Source organism: Hyperolius riggenbachi, chromosome 3 (genome assembly GCF_040937935.1).
Source record: "Hyperolius riggenbachi isolate aHypRig1 chromosome 3, aHypRig1.pri, whole genome shotgun sequence".
NCBI classification, from domain to species: Eukaryota; Metazoa; Chordata; class Amphibia; order Anura; family Hyperoliidae; genus Hyperolius; species Hyperolius riggenbachi.
In genome coordinates this window covers 474032202-474057608 of record NC_090648.1, presented here as the reverse complement: position 1 = coordinate 474057608, position 25407 = coordinate 474032202, and the positions used below count along the sequence as shown (strand labels likewise).

The 25407-nt window shown below is 44.7% G+C and overlaps 1 protein-coding gene across 1 annotated transcript in view; it reads left to right on the top strand.

Annotated features, from left to right (window-relative positions):
• SMIM3 (small integral membrane protein 3) overlaps nucleotides 1–20194 on the top strand; it is a 50261-nt gene extending 30067 nt beyond the window's left edge. Inside the window, exon 2 of the mRNA XM_068278086.1 lies at nucleotides 19599–20194. Coding sequence (XP_068134187.1) covers nucleotides 19626–19802 — 177 coding nt within the window. The 5' untranslated portion in view covers nucleotides 19599–19625 and the 3' untranslated portion in view covers nucleotides 19803–20194. The remainder of the gene's footprint in view (nucleotides 1–19598) is intronic.
• Nucleotides 20195–25407: the final 5213 nt, after the last annotated feature.

Here is a 25407-nt window from a genome sequence, read left to right as displayed (position 1 = left end):
TGGTTCCATCTATCACAGTAAGCCTTCCAGGTTCTGAAGCAGCAAAACAACCCCAGACCATCACACTACCACCACCATATTTTACTGTTGGTATGATGTTCTTTTGCTGAAATGCTGTGTTACTTCTACGCCAGATGTAACGGGACACGCACCTTCCAAAAAGTTCAACTTTTGTCTCGTCGGTCCACAAGGTATTTTCCCAAAGGTCTTGGCAATCATTGAGATGTTTTTTTAGCAAAATTGAGACGAGCCTTGATGCTCTTTTTGCTTAAAAGTTGTTTGCGCCTTGGATATCTGCCATGCAGCCTGTTTTTGCCCAGTCTCTTTCTTATGGTGGAGTCGTGAACACTGACCTTAATTGAGGCAAGTGAGGCCTGCAGTTCTTTAGATGTTGTCCTAGGGTCTTTTGTGGCCTCTCGGATAAGTTTTTTTCTGCGCTCTTGGGGTAATATTGGTCGGCCGGCCACTCCTGGGAAGGTTCATCACTGTTCCATGTGTTTGCCATTTGTGGATAATGGCTCTCACTGTGGTTCGCTGGAGTCCCTAAGCTTTAGAAATGGCTTTATAACCTTTACCAGACTGATAGATCTCAATTACAGTACTTTTGTTCTCATTTGTTCCTGAATTTCTTTGGATCTTGGCATGATGTCTAGCTTTTGAGGTGCTTTTGGTCTACTTCTCTGTGTCAGATAGCTCCTATTTAAGTGATTTCTTTATTGAAACAGGTGTGGCAGTAATCAGGCCTGGGGGTGACTACAGAAATTGAACTCAGGTGTGATAAACCACAGTTAAGTTATTTTTTAACAAGCGGGGGCAATCACTTTTTTTTACACAGGGCCATGTAGATTTGGAGGTTTTTTTTCTCACTAAATAATAAAAACCATCATTTAAAACTGCATTTTGTGTTCAATTAGGTTATCTGTGACTAATAGTTAACGGTTTTTGATGAGCAGAAACATTTAAGTGTGACAGACATGCAAAAGAATAAGAAATCAGGAAGGGGGCAAATAGTTTTTCACACCACTGTATGTGCGAAAACATGCCCGTTTTATCACAAAAGTTAATGTAATGTAATTGATAGAGAAAATGCTCCCAGTGCTTCACTGTCAGTTTTAAGCAGCATGGGGAAAACACATTCAAATGTGCACTAGCCAATTGAATAACATTTGTTCTCAGTATACCTGTGCAGAAAGTGTGTGTGTGTGGGGGGGGGGGACCCATCCAAAGTTTTGCATGGGGACCCAGTGATTTCTAGTTACACCCCTGGAAACCACCAACTCCAGGTACCCGACTCCTCGACTCCGACTGCACAGCCCTGCAATTATTATATAAGCCCTAACTTTGCTACTGCCCTATAATCGATCCAGTTCTGATTTTCCAGCATTCCCAATTGCATTTCAGATAATTTTAAACACCCAGCACAAGGTGATTGCAAGTTATTGTAGTACCAAGTGACAGCGGCAAAACAATGTCTGGCGCTCGATGACTGCAGTAGGGGAACAGGGGGAAGATAACTTCCTGATACGATATTTCTTATACTGTATATAACTGAAAACGAACTGGAACTATTAGGGCTGTGTGATTGGTTGGCTTGCCGATGTATCTCTACCAAAACAGGAAGTCTAGTAACCTGCTAGCAACACATCTTCCCCTCTGTTGTACAGATTAGCCACATCACACAGTAACCATCAATGACAGTTTTTTTCATGAAAAGTTACTGAAAGAGTTAATAGACTGTTTCATTTTGTTCTGAAGCTTATCAGTTAAAGGGGCACTATGGCGAAAAATTTTAAAATTTAAAATATGTGCAAACATATACAAATAAGAAGTACGTTTTTTTCCAGAGTAAAATGAGCTATAAATTACTTTTCTCCTATTGCTGTCGCTTACAGTAGGTAGTAGAAATCTGACAGAAGCGACAGATTTTGGACTAGTCCATCTCTTCATACGGGATTCTCAGCAAGGCTTTTATTCTCTATAAAGATATTCCATAAAAAAGATTTAAACAATTATGTTTTCCAGCTTCCCTGCTCGCTACACAGTTTTTTGGCAGTTGGACAGAGCAACTGCCATTCACTAAGTGCTTTTGAAAATAAATAAATCCCTGAGAATTCCCTATGAAGAGATGAACTAGTCCACAACCTGTCGCTTCTGTCAGATTTCTACTACCTACTGTAAGCGACAGCAACATAGAAAAAAAGTAATTTATGGCTCATTTTACTCTGGAAAAAGCGTACTTCTTATTTGTATAGGTTTGCACATATTTTAAATTTTAAATGTTTTTGCCATAGTGCCCCTTTAACCCCCTTGGCGGTATGAAAAATACCGCCAGGGGGAAGCGCAACAGTTTTTTTTTTTTTTTTTTAATCATGTAGCGAGCCGAGGGCTCGCTACATGATAGCCGCTGCTCAGCGGCATCCCCCCAGCCCCGCCGATCGCCTCCGGCGATAGGCGATCAGGAAATCCCGTTCAAAGAACGGGATTTCCTGGAGGGCTTCCCCCGTCGCCATGGCGACGGGGCGGGATGACGTCACCGACGTCAGCGACGTCGGGACGTCATTGGGAGACCCGATCCACCCCTCGGCGCTGCCTGGCACTGATTGGCCAGGCAGCGCTCGGGGTCTGGGGGGGGGGGGGGGGGGGCCGCGCGCCGCACCGGATAGCGGCGATCGGGCGCGCGGCGGCGGCGATCGGGGTGCTGGCGCAGCTAGCAAAGTGCTAGCTGCGTCCAGCAAAAAAAAAATTAAGCAAATCGGCCCAGCAGGGCCTGAGCGGCACCCTCCGGCGGCTTACCCCGTGTCACACACGGGGTTACCGCTAAGGAGGTTAAAGAGGAATCACAGTGAAAATAATGTAATGAATAAAATTGCTTATTTCTTTTGCAATATTCATTTTTAAATTATTATTCAGTTTTTGCCCATTGTAAAATCTTTGCTCTTGTAATGCTGGGGGGGGGGGGGGGGGGGGGGGGCTTATTTTCTGGCCACCCAGCGCAACAAGTCTAAGCAGCTGGATAATGGAAGAGGCTACACAGGTTGTCCAGAGCAACTGTAGCTCTGGGCTTCCGATATCGCTACAAATAAGACACAATGGCAGCGCAGTGCGATATTGTGCTGCCTATGGTCTGAGTAACCAGACAAAGAACGAACAGACAGACAGAACGCTAGCAAGACTAAGCGCAGCCCTAGCGATAGCAAGCATTCAGACAGATACAAGACAGGACTATAGCTTGGAGCGTAACTAGTAGCAAACACTGCTCACAGTCACGTCCACAGAAGCAGAGCAAGCAGGTTAACAGTCACCAGCAAGCATTCAGACAGATACAAGACAGGACTATAGATTGGAGCGTAACTATACAATACAATACAATACAATAACATTTCTATAGCGCTTTTCTCCCATAGGACTCAAAGCGCTTAGGCTCTCTCAGATTCAGTAATTAGTAGGATGAAGTAGTCACACAACAAAAGTTATATTTCTGCAAATGCCAGACTGAACAGGTGGGTTTTCAGTCTGGATTTAAACACGTCCAGGAATGGGGCTGTCCTGATCTGTTGAGGTAAGGAGTTCCAAAATGTAGGGGCAAGGGCGGAGCTAGCCATGGCGGCGTGAAGACATGCCTGATCGGAGCTCCTCACTCGGTAGCACTTAACCACGCTCATGCCCGCTTGAACATCAGCTATTTCCTCACCGAACTATGTCCAGGGAATCCAAGAGGCGAAACACTTCTTCCAAAACGCTGTTGAAAGAGGATTCCTCCCAGCAATCAGTGACAAAGTTTCTCACACGCTCCTCGTTGGAACAGACCAAAATGGCGGAGGCCTCACGCAGCACCAAAGGCAAGGATACACCTAACGAAGCCACGACCCGCTCTCTTAACGAGATCTGGGACTACCTTCACAGTTTGCCCACTAAAAATGACCTCACAGAGCTAGCGGACCGCATCACTGCTAGCACACGGGAAGAACTTCAAACACTACACGCTGCAGTTACCGATAACAGCGCCCGCATCTCAACAGTGGAGGTTGATTTAGCCACGGTCAAAGCCGACCTTGCCTCCCTCCAAAAAGCGCATAAATCTCAAACCACACTTAACGCTACAATGCGAGCCGGCATGGAGGACTTACAAAACCGGAGCCGCAGGAACAACATTCGCCTAAGAGGACTCCCAGAATCCGTGAGCATGGAACAACTATGTGAGAAAGTAACCGCCATTTTCAACGGCCTACTAAGAAATCCAGATGACGCCACTATTAAGATGGATCGCATCCACCGCGCCCTAAGAGCTAAACCCGCGGATAATGAACCACCAAGAGACGTGATCTGCAGGATCCACCATTTCTACTTAAAAGAGAACATTATGAAAGCGGCGAGACAAAGAGCAGAAATACTATACGAAGGCAACCACTTAGGCCTCTACCAGGATCTAGCCCCGAGCACCTTGGCCCAACGCAGAGCCCTGCAACCCCTGCTTAAGGAGCTCCAGGAAAACGGCGCTGTATATAAATGGGGATTCCCCTTCCAGGTGAACATCACCCTGAAAGGCAAGTCGTTTATTCTCCGCACGCCAGCAGACCTTCCGGACTTATTCAAGTCACTGGGCATACCAGAAGTGGAAGTACCAGAATGGCAGCCCGAACAACTTTTTATAGGTCTACCACAGCGAAACAAGCGACAACGCCAATCTAAGTCCCAACAGGGGGAACACCCTTGAACACACCAATGATTCTACATTAACAGATAAGTACTTTTGCTGGGTTGCCTTGTAGGGGACCTGGGACTTGTGGTTGGGAGGGGGTAAGATGTCGGGATGTGGTAAAGCAGAAGACTCCTTAACTCACCTTTGGGTCTCATCTCCAGAGGCGCAGTACGGGCAATTACGCGAGAGGCATAGTTAATCTTTTAACTTACAACAATGGAGGAGGGGGCACTTTTTACTCCAAGGGCCCGACTTAGATCACCACTGGCCCGCAACGAGATCACTACATAAGCGGATGGTAAACATTTTCCTAATCCGAACCTGCCCAAGACATGATGAACCCAAGCACGCGATACGGGCGAAGAAGATCCCTAACAATGGCTGCTTCAAACTAATATAGCAACGTTTAATGCCACATAATCAGTAGATATCAATTACAATGAGGGGGGATCCTAGCTAGGGAAGGTGGGGTAAGGGATAATGGAGTATCGTAGATATACCACACGTAAGAACTTGTCTTGCTCTATAGAGATGCCTTGGGATCATCTAACGTTGTCAACAGTTTATATGGTGTACCTTTACATGATGTACCTTTACTTCCTGTATTTTACTTACTTATATGCACGTTTTGATAGGAATCGGTATTTAACCTGTTACACCTGTCCCCCCCTCCCGTTCCCTAAAGGTCATTTACTTCTAACTAGGCGCCAAGGATGCTCCCTGCTCCCGCTGAATTTAATTTAACAGCTTTAATTCGCACAGACACTGGGGTGTGGGGTGCCTCCCCTTCATAGACGCCATAGAGCTAAACTCACTCTTCACATTAATGGGGTAACTCAGATTGCAGCATCTCACCCATGCTCCTCCCGCATAGACCGAAAAAGCCTTCATACACCACATCACGGATCTCCGTGTTGCCTTTCCCCGCGCACCCCAGAAGCCTCCCTTGCGCCACGGCCACTGAAACGTAGTATGCCTTCCCCATATAGACGCCACGGAGATAAAATCACTCTTTCATCTTTATAGCAGGGGGGTAACTTAGACAGCAACACCTTACAATTGCTGCTCCTACATACGGCCATAATGTGGACCGAACAAGCCTCCATACACCGCGTGGCGGATCCCGGTAAAGCCTCCCCCCGCGAGCCTCAGAGGCCTCCCTTGGTACCCCTGCAAGGGCAGAACCTGGCACTCAGCCCCTAGATCTACCCTAATTCAGCGGAAGATAGCCCTCGCCAAACTTAAGTTAAAACAGGTTGGACCTGTAAAGAATTATAGCCACTCTCTAGCCACTTCCCTCCACGTGATTTGAAGTGAATAGGCTGCTCCCCATACCCTGTACTAGAAAAAGGTTTCAATACGTTGGTTAATGGTTTAATAATGCACCTGGCCATTTGCTGTTAATTCCGAGTGAGGACCGAACGATTCGGTCTCAGTCGACATGTTGGTTTCTCACCCACATAGGTCAGTCCTTGTGACTGGTATACACAAAGTGATAATACGCGATGTTACTACAGTTTTTTGTATGTTTTTCAAGTTTAACCTTACCCCTTACCCCACGTCTCAAGAGGTTGTTTGCATTAGCTACATAGCCACTATTCACCAATGGCACATTTAAAAATAGTTTCAATCAATGCCAGGGGTTTAAACATTCCGGAAAAAAGGACAGCTTTGTTACATGACATGCATAAGCAAAAAGCAGATGTTCTCCTGATACAGGAAACACACTTTAAAGGAGACGCCACCCCGAGACTCACAAATAAGCATTTCAAATTACTCTTCACTAGTAACTCACCAGATTCTAAGTCGAAAGGAGTCGCTATTCTACTTAATAAAAATCTTCCAATTACAGGCATAGAAACTAAAGGGGATGATCAGGGCAGATTCCTCCTGCTAAAATGTGCAATTAATCACCTGAAATACACCATATGCTCACTGTATGCCCCAAATATAAACCAAATACCCTTTATCTTGAAATTTCTAGATACTCTCGATCAGTTTCGTGAGGGAAGCATAATCATAGGGGGAGACCTAAATATAGTCTTAAATCCCAAGATAGACACATCACATGGCAAATCCTCTATCTCATTCCAGCAATTGAATAGGGTACGAAAAGCATTCCGTGAGCGACAATTGATAGATGTCTGGAGACTATTAAACCCCTCTGCAAAAGACTACACATTTTACTCTGCTTTGCACTCAATATATACGAGAATAGACTATATATTGATTTCCCATAACCTTCTCTCAGACGTAGGCAAAGCAGATATAGGGGTAATAACTTATTCAGACCACGCCCCCACTTCCATTGAATTATTCTGCAGACACAAAAAGAGCTGTCCTTTCAACTGGAAACTAAATGCTTCCCTGTTGGCGAACCTTGAAATTAAAGAATCTATCTCCAGGGAACTGGAAGAATATTTCTCAACCAATACCACTCCAGGGATGCCAGCTTCGACAATATGGGAGGCACATAAATGTGTTATTAGAGGTAGACTAATCCAGATAGGTGCTAGAATGAAAAAACAACAAGAAAAGGAGCTCGGTGATCTCACCTCTAAGATATATGAGCTAGAACAATGCCACAAGCGGTCCCAAATGCCACAAGACCTTAATAAGCTTAAAGAAGCCAGAGAAGCTATCCAAAGAATAATGCATCAGAAATCCTTAAAAGCTATCCATAGATGTCAAAATATATTCTATATGGGAGGAAACAAACCGGGTAAAATCTTAGCCAGAGCCTTACGCTCCCAACAACAAAGGAACTATATTCCCCAAATCATTGATAATAATTCAGGTAAACACATCCGGAATGAATCCATCGCTAAAACCTTTAGGGAGTTCTATCATAAACTGTATAATCTGAGGGGAGAGTCTGGAACAGACAGGGACTCTCAGGTGAAACAGAAGATGAAACAATACCTAATTGAGGCTGATGTCCCACTTTTGTCTGAAGAAATGAGAGGAGACTTGGAGGCTCCGATATCCGAAGATGAAATAGCGCAAGTAATCTCTCAGGCCAAAACAGGAAAGGCTCCAGGGCCGGACGGCTTTTCAATAGAATATTACAAAACATTCAAAACCATCTTGGTCCCACAGCTGTGCAAAGTATTTAATAAGATAGCAGACTCTGATGCCCCGGAGACCTTCCCCCCTCAAACACTAGAGTCACACATATCAGTAATTCTCAAACCTAAGAAAGACCCAACCTCCTGTACCAGCTATAGACCCATTTCACTGATAAACTTAGATCTTAAGATCTTCTCAAAAATACTTGCCAATCGCCTAGCAGCCCATATGCAATACCTGATTCATTGGGATCAAGTAGGGTTTATCCCGGAAAGAGAGGGAAGAGATAATACCATCAAGACAATTAACGCCATCCAGTCTGCACGGTCAGATGATATCCCTATAATGCTTTTATCCACTGACGCCGAAAAGGCGTTTGACCGGGTAGACTGGACATGGATGATGTCTGTTTTGGAACACATCAACCTAGGGCCCAGAATGTTGACCTGTGTTAAAGCTTTATACTCTAACCCCTCAGCAAGAATCAGAACAAATGGAACCCTTTCGCCCCCTCTGCAGATATCCAATGGGTCCCGACAGGGATGCCCATTCTCCCCCCTCATTTTCGCCCTGGCACTGGAGCCCTTCTTATGCCATATACGCAAGAATCCCGACATTGAAGGCCTTAGACAACATGAGCATCACATAAAAATAGCTGCCTACGCAGATGACCTTCTCTTCTACATCTCCAACCCTCTGATCTCCCTGCCGAACCTCTTACAATGCTTTAAGATCTACGGTGAGCTCTCCCTATTTAGAATTAATCTCGATAAATGTGAAGCCCTAAACATAAATTTGCCCAGGGACCTTCAGGAACATATCTCAGTAAATTTCCCCTTTAAATGGAACGAACACCATATAACCTACCTAGGCACCAAAATCACACCAGATAATAAAAACCTATTTCTCAAAAATTTTCCACCTCTCTTGGATACTCTCATGGCAGACCTTAAAAGATGGGATAAGCCTCAATTCTCATGGTTTGGTAGGATAGCCATTGTAAAAATGAACCTGATGCCAAGATTGTTATATCTGTTCCAGACTCTCCCAATACAGATCCCTAACTCCTTCCTCAAAAAGACTCAGATGACCTTTAACAGATACGTCTGGAAGGGGAAGCCCCCACCTATACAGAAATTGACCCTCTTTAGGCCAAAACAGGCAGGGGGTGTTGCTCTCCCAGACGTTCAAAGTTACTACAATGCTGCTGTTCTTACCAGAATGGTAGACTGGCACAGACATGCAAACACTAAACAGTGGGTCACCATTGAACAGTTTATGACACCGTTCCCTTTATCCAATTTGCCATGGTCCTCAAATACCTTACAGATGGAATGGTCGAGATCACACCTTGTCTGGAATACTCTCAGAGTATTTTCAAAGACACGAGCACTTCAAACAATGTCCCCCTGGCCCTCACCGCTGCTGACTATATGGAACAACCCAGCTTTCCCTCCTGGTTGTGGCATGGGGTTTCTGAGACATTGGAAAAAGAAAGGTCCCCATACACCTCAAGATCTGTTCCTCATGAACACCTGGGCCTCTCTAACTGAATTAAAAAATAACTTCCAAAACCCTGATCTAGACTGGTGGGGATTATTGCAAATACAGCATTTTCTCCAATCACTCGCGGTATCTCCCTCTTCCTCACGCAATCATACAGAGTTTGAAAAGATGTGTCTAGCCACAGGACCAATTAAAAAACACCTCTCGCTGATATATGGTTTACTCTCTAACTTGGAGGTAGATACACTTCCATTCTTCTCAGCTTGGGAATCAGACCTGGGGGAAAGCTTTTCTTCCGCCCAAAAAACTACAATGTGCATATTTGCCCACAAGGCATCCTCGGCTACACGTATCCAAGAGACAAACTATAAGATTTTGACACGGTGGCACTATACGCCCTTAAGACTATCCAAGATGTTCGCAGACAGAGACCCCAACTGCTGGAGATGTAACTCTGCGGAGGGTTCTATACTGCACATTTTATGGGAGTGCCCTAGTGTAAAAGCCCTGTGGAAGCAGACTGAAAAAATCCTAAAAGAAATGTCGGGAAGAGACATACCGTTTACCCCCCAGTTCTATCTCCTACATCTTAATAATTGGAGCATAAGGTCTTACAAAGGCTCTGTGGTTCGACACATCTTAAATGCTGTCAAAACTCTATTGCTCAGGAACTGGGGATCCACACGTACACCGTCTATTGCAGATATGGTCAAGGAACTCGATTCGATATACGATCTAGAACAGAATGTCTTTAATGTACAAGGTAGACCCAAAAAAATTTCCTCTATGTGGAGGCTATGGCTGATATATAGATACTCCTCTGAACTTAAACAGATTCTGGAGGAGAGGAATTGATAAGATGCTCCCTTAGTTGTTCTGATCCTCTTCTACGAGCATCCCTGTTTGTACACAGACCACCTGGCGCTGGTTGTAATTCCGAAAAACTTAAAAAGCCAAAAGGCTATTTGTACTTACCTGGCAAACACCCTTGAGACTTCCCCAGTTATACGAGGTGGCTCAAAGACTTATTCTTTGGCCTCTCTCTTTTCCTTTATTTTCATTTCAGATATTAAGATTTAGACAAAATAGAGTCCAACCAATGGAAACATTTTTCCTCCCTTGCTTCTATCCAGTTACTAATTAATTTTGGATTCAAAATGTTTCATATCCAGATTCACGACCTTATTATAACACTGTTCTTTATGTCCTAAATATGCATACCATGGTCATACAACTTCATTTGTACCATTAATGAAAATGATATGTGATTAATGCTTTATTATGATACAATGTACTGCTGTTGTTCTCTAAATAAAAGAATTTGAAAAAAAAAATGTAGGGGCAGCATGACAGAAGGCTCTGGGACCAAAAGTTTCCAAGTGGACTCTGGGTATGTCTAGATTATTAGAACCTGTGGATCTGAGAATGCGGGGATTGCTACGCAGCTGTAACATATCTTTCATGTATCCAGGGCCTAGATTATTCAGGGATTTAAATGTCAGTAGGCCGATCTTGAATAGGACACTCCATTCTATAGGTAGCCAGTGAAGGGAATGCAGGACTGGCGTTATGTGGCAGTGACGGGGTTGGTTGGTTAGCAGTCTGGCAGCAGTATTCTGTATCAGCTGTAGGCGGTACAAGACCTTTTTTGGAAGGCCAGTGTAGAGAGCATTGCAGTAGTCCAGTCGGGATGTGATGAAGGCGTGGACTAAGGTTGGCAGATCTTCTGGGGGTATGAGGTGCTTGATTTTTGCAATGTTCTTCAGGTGAAAATAGGATGATTTCACCACAGCAGAGATTTGAGTTCTGAAGTTTAAATCCCCATCAATTAGAACTCCCAGGCTACGCACATGATCAGAGCTGCGTAGATCCGTGCCTCCTATTCTCAGTGGTGAAGACTGCAAGTTAAGTTGTTTTGTTATCATGCTCTGCCCTCCAATCAGAAGGACTTCAGTTTTGTCTGCATTTAGTTTCAGCCAGTTGTCATTCATCCATTGCTGTAGTTCACGTAAGCAGGCGTTTATAGTTAGAGTTGGGTCTGTCACACCAGGCTTGAAGGAAAGATATAGTTGGGTGTCGTCTGCATAGCAGTGGTATGTCAGGCCATGTTTTTGGATTAGTTTTCCCAACGGTAGCATGTAAATCGTGAAAAGCAGGGGAGAGAGGATTGAGCCCTGGGGCACCCCATACTTAAGTGTTACAGGGGTGGACAGGAAGGGCCCCATAGACACTTTGTGGGTTCTGCCACTCAAGAAGGATTGGAACCACTGAAGTACTATGCCATCAATGCCGCAGTATTCCTGTAGCCTGTTTATCAAGATGTCATGGTCAACTGTGTCAAAGGCTGCAGAAAGGTCTAGCAGTATGAGGATCGAGCACTCTTCTCTGTCTCTTGCCATGAGCAGGTGGTTGCATATTTGGATGAGGGCAGTTTCAGTGCTGTGGTGTTTCCTGAAGCCAGACTGGAATGGGTCATAACTGTTATTTTGAAGGATTCTGGCTTCTAGCTGGAGGTATACAGCTTTTTCAATTAGCTTGCCCAGAAAGGGGAGGTTAGAGACAGGTCTGTAGCTGGTCATTGCATCTGGGTCCAGGGAGGGTTTTTTGAGGAGAGGCCTGATGATTGCTTCCTTCAGTAAAGCAGGAAATATCCCTGATTGTAAGGAACAGTTAACAATTTTGAGGAATACCGGTACGAACAGGTTGGGGCAGTTCAACATGAACTGTGTTGGGCCAGGATCCAGGTCACAGGTAGTTAGGCGGACGTGAAGGAGGATGCTTGATGTGACTTCTTCATCAATTTCTTTGAAGTTTGACCAAGGTGTTACGTTGTCTCTGCTAATGGTCTTCGGCGCTATATTAGGCTCAGATGCTGTAAGTTGGATGGCGGACCTTATAGCGGAGACTTTGTCTGTGAAGAAATGGGCAAATTGGTCACAGAGGTCCTTTGAAGACTCGATATTAAGTTTTTGACATGCTGGGTTGCAGAGTTTTTCCACTGTGCGGAACAGTTGGGCTGGTTTGTTAACTGCATTTGCAATCTCTTGTGATAGAAAGGATGATTTTTTTCCCGTGATTACCTTTTGGTAGCTCTTCAAGTGGAAGATTAAGGCATGTTTGTCTTCTGGGGACTGAGATTTGCGCCACAGCCTCTCAAGTTTTCGGCCTTGTCTTTTCAGCTCTTTTATAGCGTTATCAAACCACTGTGCATGATGGTGTGGAGTAAGATATTTGGTGCGCAGAGGAGCAATGGTCTCAAAGGTGGAGGACACACATTTGTTGTATTTAAACTAGTTGTATTAAAACTAGTAGCAACCACCGCTCACAGTCACCTCCACAGAAGCAGAGCAAGCAGGTTAACAGTCACCAGCAAGCATCCACCCAGGCAAGACTACAGGATAGAACGTAACAGCAATAATAGCGTAATAGCAACTGCAGCCTATAGTTACGTTCCCAGAAACTAGAGTAGCAGGAATACTACCCAGGGCCGGCCCTAGACTTTTTGCCGCCTGCCGCAGAGCCGGAGGGGTAGCGGGCAGGACGGGGGTATTGGGCCTAGCGTTCCAGCGTGTGCTCCACTGACGTCACTTCCTGCAACGCCGCCCACTGTATTGTAAGTGGACGGCGTTGCAGGAAGTGACGTCAGTGGAACGCGGAAAAGGTGAGTCCTCCCCGCCCGTGCCTCTTACTATCTGGCATCGGCTGCTTCCTATTTACAGCTGGAGGGGAGCGTAGATCGGGGGACCCAGGAGAGGGAGGGGGGGTCCGACCCCCCTCCCCACCGCTAGGCCCAATACCCCCGTCCTGCCCGCTACCCCTCCGGCTCGGCGGCCGGCACCCACGGACGGGCGGGTGCAGCCCCTAGAAGTTTGCCGCCTGAGGCAAAAGTTTCACCGCGCCTCATGAGCGGGCCCCGCGCCTCATGAGCGGGCCGGCCCTGATACTACCAGTCACCAATGTGGTGATGGCAGAATCCAAGCTATCAGGATAGTGGACTTCACTGATCCACCGCGGATGCAGCGAACGTCCATCAGGCATGGAAACAAGGCAATACACAATAATACAGAAAAATAACAAACGGCTCAACTAACGGATAAATATATATTAGCAAGTCTGCATATATATTTATCAAGAAACTAGCTAAAGCACAAGTAATAAGGTCGCACTGAACTACAATAACAGATCTATACAGAGTGACAAAGTGCTCCTCAGACCAGCGTACTGACCGCTATGTCGGGCAGAGTCTGAAATGGGAGGCAGACTTTTATGCTGGCATCAGCCAATAGATGCAAGCATGCAAATTTCCACACAGCTGAATGGTAATCATTTAATCCTGAGCTGGCTTGATTACCATTTTCTAGCTGGCTGTGAATGCAAAGGACTTTCATAAGAAATACATGCAGTATTATATAACAACATGCATGCAGGAAATCCAGGGCTATCCGGCCACAGCTCAGCTGTAGTAAGCAATTGGTGGAATGATGACAGCATTCTGAGCTGCCCAGAACTGCAGAGCGTTTGCAAATGACAATGAGACTTATTGCGAATGCACAACCGAATGCAGGCTGACAAGCCAGAACTGTCCGTTTGCAGCTCCACCGCAACGGACAGAACACGCGACAGGAGGGATCCTGACAGCTCTCCCTGATTATATTCTGACATTTATGAAGGGTGGCGACATCCGTCCAATCAGGTGATCTCTGCGGAATGTATGTTTCTGAGCATTCCAAAGCCAATGAAAACAATGCCTGGTCTCCCAGAATTCTCCATTCAGCATAGCAAATCAGCCTAGGCTAAGCATCATTGGGAGGGCGGGGCTACATAACAATATACAGCAATGTATAGATATAGGAAGTGTTTCTGATTCTGAAACCAGGAAAATTAGTTTAAAAGTGGATATCCTGAATAATTTACTGCATGCTATTATATTATTATTATTTAATATATATATATATAGCAGCAACATCTTCCACAGCGCTGTACATAGTTATAGTCTTGTCACTTAACTGTCCCTCAGATGAGGTCACAATCTAAACCCTCCCATAGTCATATGTCTGTGTATGTATTGTGTAGAGTATGTATTGTAGTCTGGGGCCAATTCAGGTGGAAGTCAATTAACCTATCTTTAAGTTTTTGGAAAGTGGGAGGAAACCGGAGTGCCCAGAGGAAACCCACTTGGGGAACATAAAAACGCCATGCAGATAGTGCCCCGGCTGGGATTCTAAGCGGGGACCCAGCACTGAAAGTGAGAGGGCTAACCAATACGCCACCGTGCTGCCCAATATATATCACTACAGTCCCTGTTTAAGTGCAGCACAGCTCTGGAGGTTGTCCTTTGAACACTTAGGCTCCTAACACACGCTAGATGGTTCTCTGGTGCAGGCAGCTGGTCAGGGGTAGAATAGGAAAATAATGTGCTCTGGGGTCAGTCGGAGGTCTTTAAAGACACGGTATGCTGGATCTTTAGGCCACATTGGGGAGCTCCCGTAGACACACCTTGGCGGAGTTTAATCCAGCATATTTTTCTACTCTCTATTAAGCTAGTGTCAAACAAATTACTTGCAACTCAGAAACACAGACACTGGCAACTTCCTGCAAAACAGACTGTTACTGTTACAGGCTCCAATCCTCTCACAGAGATTTAGTCTGTGCCTTTCTTATCTCCTCCCCATAACGCACGTGCATTGGCGTAATGCATCATTTTGTGGTACAGCATTGTGTCGTACTTAAAATTACACTGTATTGATTTTATTTTTAAAAAATAATGCCAAGATGGGGTGCCTTTAAGGCCCACCTACCAGACCGATGCATTTATGCCACTTGTAGCGCACCTCTGGACCCCAAAATACACACGTACTCAACCAACTTGGTTAAGTACTCTCCTTGCAGGAAGTGGCAGAGTAGTTTCCTGAGGCTCTGTCCCACTATGCCCATAGCCGGCCCTCTCTGCCCACCTGTTTACATAATGGTTGCCCTTTCAGCCACGCTCCTGATGCTGTCCGTCTCCCAGCTCAAATCCACAGCCGGCGACTGCAGCTTGTGTCTGCGAGAAAAACAAGTATTGTATATTCTGGTGTATAAGACTACTTTTTAACCCTTGAAAATGTTCTGAAAAGTCAGGGGTCGTCTTATAGGCCGGATGTCATTGATGCCAGGTGATCCTGTTATCGCCTCTCAAATCTCGCTTCTGAGGACTGTAGTGAAGCAGCGCAGGCGCACATATGCGAGATCTCTGCCTCGCACATATGCAAGGCAGAGAAGAAGGTAAATAGGATACTAGGGTGGGCCAGAAGGGTGACAGAGGCGTGTTTTATGAGCACAGTGCAATCCATTCTTCCATAACACTCTGATAAACAGGGAGTCAAGGAGAGCTGACAAATCTGCTTAGAAAGGGTGAGAATTGACCAATCCAACCAGTCAATCACCAATATATACTGAGTAACGCATACAGTACAGCACCAGTATCTGTTCATACATAGCACCAGTATATGATGTTTTTTTTATTTTTATTTGGTGTGCGTTGGAAGAGGGGTAGTCTTATACGTGGAGTATATCCCAAACTCTATATTTTAACTGGAAAAGTTGGGGGGTGGTCTTATACACCCAGTCGTCTTATACGTGCCGTGGCCAGCAGCGTAGGTGTAAATTGGAGTACTCAAATGTACCAGGAGAGGAGCCAACTGAGAGATGGATCCAGTGTCAGTGTGTGCTATTGCGTATCGCTATTGCGTCATTACGCATTACGGCAATCTCCGCCTTCATCAGATCAGATCTGATGAAGGTGGAGATCGCTGAAACGCATAATGACGCAGAAACAAGCTGACACAGGGGACAACTCCCAGTTGGCTCCTCTTCCGGTAGAATCGAGTACTTCCAAGTTTTTCTTTAAAGGACACCCGTTGTGATGTTTGACATGATGAGATAGACAAAGGTATGTACAGTGCCTAGCACACAAATTAACTATGCTGTGTTCCTTTTTTTCTTTCTCTGCCTGAAAGAGTTAAAGCGGACCCAAACTAAACATTTTTTTTTATTAAAAATATTTAGTTGCACCACTCTGACACATACAAAGATAAATAAACACTCCTTCAAACCTATGATCATTTCAGTGCATGCTTTTCACCCTTCTCTTTTTATATCTAGGGTTATACTGGGGGCAGCCATTAGCAATTCCTCCATTGCTAGACACCATCTACTCCACCAGTTTGCCGGAAAAATCCCGGCAATTTGAAAAGAAGGGAGGGGTTCCTCCAATAAATGTAAAATATTTTATAATTGTCATCATGCAGCTGAAAAAAGGCTGCTATTTATTATTATAATTTAGAAAATAGGTTTTATTTCTGAAATCTTGTATTTTTAATTTGGGTCCACTTTAAACATGAGGTATGTAAGTGGCTGACTCAGTCCTGGCTCAGACAGGAAGTGACTACAGTGTGACCCTCACTGATAAGAAATTCCAACTATAAAACATTTCCTAGCAGAAAATGGCTTCTGAGAGCAGGAAAGAGATAAAAAGGGTCAATAGTTCATAGATTTTAGCTCTGGCATACTTCAATGAATGTGTCATTAAGCAAAATCAATAAAACAGTTAAAACTTAAAAAGTAGATTTAAACATAAAATAAAACTGTGGGATATCTTAAAAAGTCATTTTTAGGAGACAGAATATAGATACAATCATTTATTTCATTAGTTTATTTTTGCCTCGGGTGTCCTTTAAGCCTGACACTTTGATCAGAGAGGCCTGAGGCTAGATCCAGCACCGCCGGTGCAGGCAGCCCAGATGTGCGCACGTCATATTTATTTGAGCTAGAGCCGGTGGGGTTGATTCCTTGTCGGATTATATTCAACAGCAGCAGGGCTAGCGGGAGCAATATTGATCATTGTCGGACTGGGGAGAAGAAGAGTTAAACGGCCACAGCTGCTTACTGGAATGGAAGTGAGTTTTGTTTGTTGTTTGCTTGTTTGTTGTTTTGGCACAGACTGACTGTCTGGTTTAGGTCTTTAGCTATTTTGGATACACCTTTCCTGCTTGGTTTATCAGAGCAGAGACTAAAGTCAACTTCTGAAAAGGATTTCCTTGTGTACCCATGTTGTGTATGTAATAGCAACAGTTAGTAACAGGACACAATATTCATTCCTGCACGTTTTGCCTTTTTTTTCAGTTTAGCTTTTCCACTTCTTGTCATTCCCTTTTTGTTTTCCTTTTTTTAACCTGTTATGTTGAATATTTCCCTTTAACCACTTGCCGACCGCACACTCATAACGTGCGTCGGCAAAGTGGCAGCTGCAGGACCAGCGACGCAGTACTGCGTCGCCAGCTGCAGCCTAATTAATCAGGAAGCAGCCGCTCGTACGAGCGGCTGCTTCCTGTCAAATCACGGCGGGGGGCTCCGTGAATAGCCTGCGGGCCGCCGATGGCGGCTCGCAGGCTAGATGTAAACACAAGCGGAAATAATCCGCTTTGTTTACATTTGTACGGCGCTGCTGCGCAGCAGCGCCGTAAGGCAGAACGGCGATCCCCGGCCAATCAGCGGCCGGGGATCGCCGCCATGTGACAGGGGACGTCCTGTCACTGGCTGCACAGGACGGATAGCCGTCCTGTGCAGCCCCGATCACCGGGGGAGGCAGCAGGTAGGGGAGGGAGGAGGGAATATCGCCGCGGAGGGGGGCTTTGAGGTGCCCCCCCCCCCGCCACCCACAGCAGGCAGGAGAGATCAGACCCCCCCAGCACATCATCCCCATAGGGGGGAAAAAAGGGGGGCAATCTGATCTCCCTGCCTGCACCCTGATCTGTGCTGGGGGCTGCAGAGCCCACCCAGCACAGATCAATCAAACCAGCGCTGGTCCTTAAGGGGGGGTAAAGGGTGGGTCCTCAAGTGGTTAATACTTTCTCTTGCTGTCTTCTTTGTTGTCTACTTTTTTCCAACGATTTCTTTGTGTAAGAAAATATCAGAAGCACAATTCGCTGGCATTGGGAAGTGGTGAATCATAAGGGATCTTTGACACAAGAGGCTGAACTGCGCACTTGTTGGGCAATTAACGATGCGGGTTGCTGGCCATGAGCTCCTTTTAGCTGCAGTTATATGCAATCGAATGGTAGCTTTTTGTAAGTGTCTTTATAGATTGACCACTCTGTGTGCTTACTATGTGCTGATGTCTTCCTGTGTACACAATTAATGATTGTCAACATGAGACTCTGCTGTAGCTCCAGTCCTGGCCACAAAGAGTAAACTTTTCACCAGTACATGGAGGACATGGGCGGGGTCAGCTCTGTGCTCACAAGGAGAGACTAGCAAAAATAAGGGAGAGAAAATCAGATACTTACCTAAGAAGAGTGAAGCCTCTGTACCCTCCCCACCACTCCACTGCTCACTGGGACCCTCTGGAAGTCTGGGCCATCACTCCACTTCATGCAAGAGCACGAAATGCTGCAGCCTCAAGCTCTTGTTGGATTTCTTTCGGGGGTCCCCAAGTGGCAATGGTGGTCCGGAAGAGGGCGTGGAAAGCTTTTGCAGGATCCAGAGGCTTCCCTCTTCTTAGGTAAGTATCCAATTTTCTGCCTTGGGTCCACTTTAAGTGTATTTTATTTGGTAAAGTTTGGAAATAGTTTCTTGATGATTTAAAGTGGGATTGTCAACCATAAAATAAAATTCCATTTACCCACTGCTCTGTGTTTATCATGTAGTCTGCTTCCTGACCTTGCATTGCAAGCATTCCAATATAATCATAAATGTTTCTGCTGTAATGAATCTTATCTCAGTCAGCCTGGCTCTATTCTGGTACATTGCCGGGAGAGGGAAGCTTGTTATTTCCCCCCCCCCCCCACATTCCTGCTCCTCACTGATTGGCTAAGGGCAGTTCAGTGTGACACGAGGTTGAGAAGGGAAATACACCTCACCCCTCTGCTAAAGCTGCTGAAATACGATCTATGCTGTGCTCACGTGTTTACAAAGCAAGCTAGATATGACAGTGAAGTTTCTACAGAGCGCAGTGGGGAGGAGGACGTGCAATGAATACACCATTTTAGGTAGGAGGGAAAAAAAAGAGCAAGGGAGGAAATGGCATCAGGATTGGCTTCAGCCAGAGGCAGTAAAGATGGAAAATGCCTGGAACGGTTTTCTATTTATTTTCTGTATAAAATTCACTGAATTCAAAACGTGGACAGTACAATACATATGTAAGTAGAACAAGTCTACTTATATATGTGCTTTTTTTCCTGGGATACTATGGCTGTCCCTGCTGCTTTAAAAGGATATGGACCTATTTATGTGTCATTACTTTAGTACCTTCTATGCATATCTCACTTACCATTTCTTGTTTCAGGCACTGGATTCCGCGTCAAAAGCCAAAATGTCAGATCTCGTGACTCCAACCCCAGCAGAGCTCCCTAAACACATCCTGGACATTTGGGTCATTGTGGTCATTATCCTGGCCACCATCTTGGTGATGACATCACTGCTTCTCTTCCCGGCTGCCGCCGTTATTTTCTACAGAGTGCGGACTCATCCGATCCGGAGCGCCCGGTAGCGTGGCAGACCATGCTATACAACGGTCTGGACTGCTGTGTAAGAATGTGGGCGGATGAGGCAACATAACACTGACTGGCTAGCAGGTTGCCACATACAGAGCAATGTACATCTCTTACAATACGTCACGAATGGACGTGAAGGTTCAAGAATGAACAATGCCATTATATTTAATGAAGGAGCCCCATGTAGCAAGCTAAATGTTTTATATTCACACATTTGTTCATCTTCATAATATATATGTGCAACGTCAAAAAATAATCTAACCTTAAAGTCATAATAATACATTGAATCTTAAAGGATATCCGAAGTGACATGTGACATGATGAGATAGACATGTGTATGTACAGTGCCTAGCACACACAACTATACTTTGTTCCTTTTTTTTCTTTCTCTGCCTGAAAGAGTTAAATATCAGGTATGCAAGTGGCTGACTCAGTCCTGACTCAGACAGGAAGTGGCTACAGTGTGACCCTCACTGATAAGAAATTCCAACTATAAAACACTTTCCTAGCAAAAAATGGCTTCTGAAAGCAAGAAAGAGATAAAAAGGGGAATTTTTTATCAGTGAGGGTCACACTGTAGTCACTTCCTGTCTGAGTCACGACTGAGTCAGCCACTTACATACCTGATATTTAACTATTTCAGGCAGAGAAAGTAAAAAAGGAACACAGCATAGTTATTTGTGTGCTAGGCACTGTACATACGCGTCTATCTCATCATGTCACATGTCACTTCAGGTATCCTTTAAAGAGGCCCTGTAGTGACATATAGCAGAATGCAGTCAATTATTCAGGATTCACATTTTTACGGTAATTTTTCTGGTTTCAGCATCAGAAATACTTTGTATAGTGGTATGTAGCCCCGCCCTCCAAGTGATGCTTAGCCTAGGCTATTTAGCTATGTGGAATTCTCCTCCCTCAGCATTTTGGGACATCCAGTATATTTTGCACAGGCTTCAGACCTCTCAGTAAACAAAACATTCCGCAGAGCTGCACCTGGCAGGACCAAAGATGTCGCCACCTATGAGATATATTTCAGAATGTAAATCAGTGCGAGGAAAGGTTTTACAATGGGCAAACACCGACCAAATAATTTATAAATGAACATTGTAAAAAAAATAAGCAATATTATTGATTGCAATTATTTTCACAATAGTTCCTCTTCAAGTTTAGATTAGATAGCAGTTGTGGCTTAACTTCGGACTCCTGTTTATTGCAATGTAAACAATAGAACCAGTTTTGCTTCTGGAAGTCGAAAAGAACATGGAATCCGCTTCCGCCAAAGAGGAATATCTTTACAGGCACAACCTTACCTTACTGGGGCTATAAGCTTGCCTGATTTAGGGTCAGTTCACACTAGCTCCACAACCCTGCATGTTCATTGAACGGGCAGTGAACTCAACGCAGATGGGTCAGAGTTGGACATTTTCTACAAACCAGTCCACGGAACTCTGTTTGTACCATGCCCCTGTGTTTCCAGACTGATTCCATTTTTTCAGACAGAGGACTCTATGGCATTCATTGGATAAATAGCACACATCTGCTCGGTACCCGGCCATGGACCACAGCGCACCCTTTTGGCAGCACAGGGTGTCTGTACAATATAGAGACTACTGCTACATCCTATTATGTTGTAGTGTGAACTTCATGGTAAACAAGCTGAAACTTCCTGTATAATGTTATAAAAACTCTTCTTTTAAACGATATAGAATTAAAGTGTGTGTTTAAGAAGTTCCGGAAATTGCTCCAATTTGCTTAATACATTGACAGCTAAAATGATTCCCACGGACAGGCTGGTGGCCAATCAGTGTATCTACTGATTAACAATATAGTTTTGAAGGAATACTGCATGACAACAAACATGTAACTTAAACAAGATCCAGCATACAAAGAATACACATTTTTGTAAAATGCTGAAATATTATAAAGAGCGAGTAAAATGATAGCATCCAAAAAGTCTAAAAGGTATTCTTTCTGTTAAGTTGAAAGCTAATATGTAAACATGGGAGGATAACTCTTTCTGTGTTCCCAGGATACCAAGAAGTAAGTACACTGAAGCATCTCTGAAGGAAAAAGGGGTAAAGAGGCGCCTAAGGTGAATAAAATACATTAAAAGCAACTAAAATATAAATAAATGAGGTGGTTTACCTCAATGATGACACACCCATATAGGAATGGATATTTATTAGTAAAAAAAAGCACAGGCAACACGTTTCGTGGGAACTCCCCCACTTCCTTAGGTCAAATAAAGTGCCACTAAATGCCAGTAGCCGGATTCAAGGTGCCTTGAATCCGGCTACCGGCATTTAGTGGCAGTTTATTTGGCCTGAGGAAGTGGGCGAGTTCTCACAAAACGCGTTGCCTGTGCTTTTTTTTTTTACTAATAAATATCCATGCATGAGAAGTCCTGTCGCTGGCCCGAGTAATAATATACTCAGGGCCGGATTTCTGGAAAGGCCAGAAAGGCCACGGCCTAGGGCGATAAAATTAGATAAGATAAGAAGGGCGGCATGACTTGGAGAGAGAAGAGGTCATATGTCAAAGTAAATCATCTCTTCTGGTCCCGCAGCGCAGCCATCCAGTGTCCTGCTCTGCACTAATAGCTGAATTCCAGAGTTCCCCAATCCCTGCATCTCTCTCTCACTTCCTGATGTGTTAAAACAATCAGGATCAATCATAACGGTCATCTGATAATCCATTCCTTTCTATGATGGACTTACAGATCGATGTGAGAAATACCAGAGATTTACATTACAAAGCAGATAGAACTAAGTTCCGCTGAGTTTTAATGCTGGCATTCCCAAACATCAGTGAGCTCTGCAGTTTCTTCTCCTCTTTTTACAACTTTGACACTGACCTCAGCAGATGTTAATTTATCTAATCCTAATTTATGACTGTTGTTAAGACTTTTTTTTCCCTAGCTAGCAGTGGTCTCTTCTGTTCCTTAGTTAACTCTTTCCTGACTCATTTTCTGTGCACCAGCTCCTAAAATCTATGAGACTGCAGGATAAAAAATGCTCTTTTCTTCCCTTTCATTGCTAAATTGTCATTTTAAATGACACCTGAGCAGTGGTGCTCATCCAATATTTGGGTATCCGAACTACCCAGATAATCTGAACTTTTTCCACTATCCGAACTTTGAATAGCAATTCGGATATTTTTAAAATCTGAATAGCACTATCTGAGCAAACTCGGATTTCTCATCTGAGAGAGAGAGAGAGGGATTTTAAGTCCCCACATCATTAAAAAAACATGATGTTACATGCCTCATTTACCCTAAAAAACGTTTTAAAGGCAATTTAAATAAGCCTTCTTCAGACTTTGTTCCCGTATACTGCCAATATGTTAGAGCACACCACCATATGTACATTTAGCATTCAAAAGAGATGCATAGATTTTTCAGCAAATATAAATAAATGTCATTCAGATGCTTTAAAGTGAAGCTGAACTCTTGCACAGGACAGAAGGAAAACAGAGAACTGTACCATGTATGTATTTCGAGAGGCTGTCTAATTCCCCCTACTCTGTGTCACAAGTTGTAATTTAATCTCTACACTGTGTCACCTGACTGCCAAAACAGCTAAGCTCATTTGAAAGCAAAGGATGTTAAAAATATGTCTGCTTCCATAAAAGCAGGAAGTAGACACACTGCAGATTTATTGCAGGATTTGTATCAGCTGTAGCAAAGAAATGTTTTTATTTAAAGGTTATTTTGTTGCGTATCTTTTAGAGCAGAGAGGAAGTTCTGAGTTCAGGTCCACTCTAATTACAACAGAGCAGCCAAAGTGGGTCCTGACAGGATGTTTGCTACTTACCTGTTCTCTGTTTTGGATGGGCTTCTCTCCATCGCACTGCCCTGCCACCTGTTTGTGGCTCTGACTGCAGCCAGTCGCACAGAGGACAAAGAAGCAGCGCATGCTCTGGTCACTCGCGCTCCCTGTCACCTGTCTGTGGCTCCAACTGCAGCCAGTTGCACAGAGGACAAAGAAGCAGCGCATGCTCTGGCCACTCGTGCTCCCTGTCACCTGTGTGTGGGTCTGACTGCAGCCAGTCGCACAGAGGACAAAGAAGCAGCGCATGCTCTGTCCACTCGTACTCCCTGTCACCTGTTTGTGGCTCTGACTGCAGCCAGTCGCACAGAGGACAAAGAAGCAGCGCATGCTCTGGTCACTCGCGCTCCCTGTCACCTGTCTGTGGCTCCAACTGCAGCCAGTTGCACAGAGGACAAAGAAGCAGCGCATGCTCTGGCCACTCGTGCTCCCTGTCACCTGTGTGTGGCTCTGACTGCAGCCAGTCGCACAGAGGACAAAGAAGCAGCGCATGCTCTGTCCACTCGCACTCCCTGTCACCTGTTTGTGGCTCTGACTGCAGCCAGTCGCACAGAGGACAAAGAAGCAGCGCATGCTCTGGCCACTCGCACTCCCTGTAATTTCTCACTCCTGCCCAGATGTGCACAGCAACCGAGGGCGGTACAGTGTTATGTATTCTTGACAAGTACCAGTCATACATCAGCGTCATTTCTCAAGTATGCATGTCCTGAACACTATCGGCTGCTGTGCACATTCGGGCAGGAGCGCAAATTACAGGAATTATTTGTTGAATGGGGGGCAGAGCAGCACAACTGAAATGAGCCCATTGAAACCAATGATCGCTAGTCAGTGTTGGACAATTTTTTTGTAATTTTTGTTTTGGGGGGGGGGGGGCGCTTGGTGACTGCAGGCCTAGGGCACTGGAAAGTACAAATCCGGCCCTGAATATACTTATGTCATGGCTGGGCTGTGCTTCCTGCACCTGAAGCCGGCTAATATGCAGCTGGCCCTGGGGAATTTGTGCAAGATTGGAGACTTCAGCAGGGCCGTCAGGGACATAGTGGAGAAATGCTGGGCAGCCCAGCCAAAGGACAGACCAAAAGGTGTGAGGAATGGAGCAGCAGCTGATCTATGGCGAATCAGCTGATCAAGTAACAGAGTGCAGATTTTTTCAGCCTGTCTAACTGTCGAGCCGTTCTGCTAGACGGGATAATACACAAGTACCCTGGGGAATTATGTTTTATGGAGAAGAAAAATAAGAGTGATTTTTAACTTTTGGATTGCCTGGTTAGCCATCTTATTACTTGTTTACCAGATAAAAATAAAGAATTGATTTTTTATTTTATGTCCGACAGTTACACTTTAAGAAGGCAAACCATACTAAGCTATTATTTACAAATCACTGTGCAGACTTGCATTGTAGGTAGCTACAGCAGTGACCTTGTAGTTGACTACACATCTCACATAGCAGAGACTGCTGTAAGTTTACCATGTATTGTAGCCTTCACAGTACCCAGAACTCCGAGTATTAGGCCTCTTGCACACTGCAAATCGGAATCTGAATCGGATGTAAAAACTGATTAAAAAGCGGAATCTGAATCTGAATCACTTGCAGTGTGCAAGAGGCCTAATACCTTGGTGGTTACAAATTGGAAAATGTTGGATATTTGAGCTGTCCATTTGTTACCTGAAGGATCTTTTGTACCTGGCCTGGGTGTCTTTGCCTAACTGCATGATTTGTGCAGTGACAGCGGGATTGTGGGAAGTTTTTTCTTAATTTTTTTTTTTTAGCTAC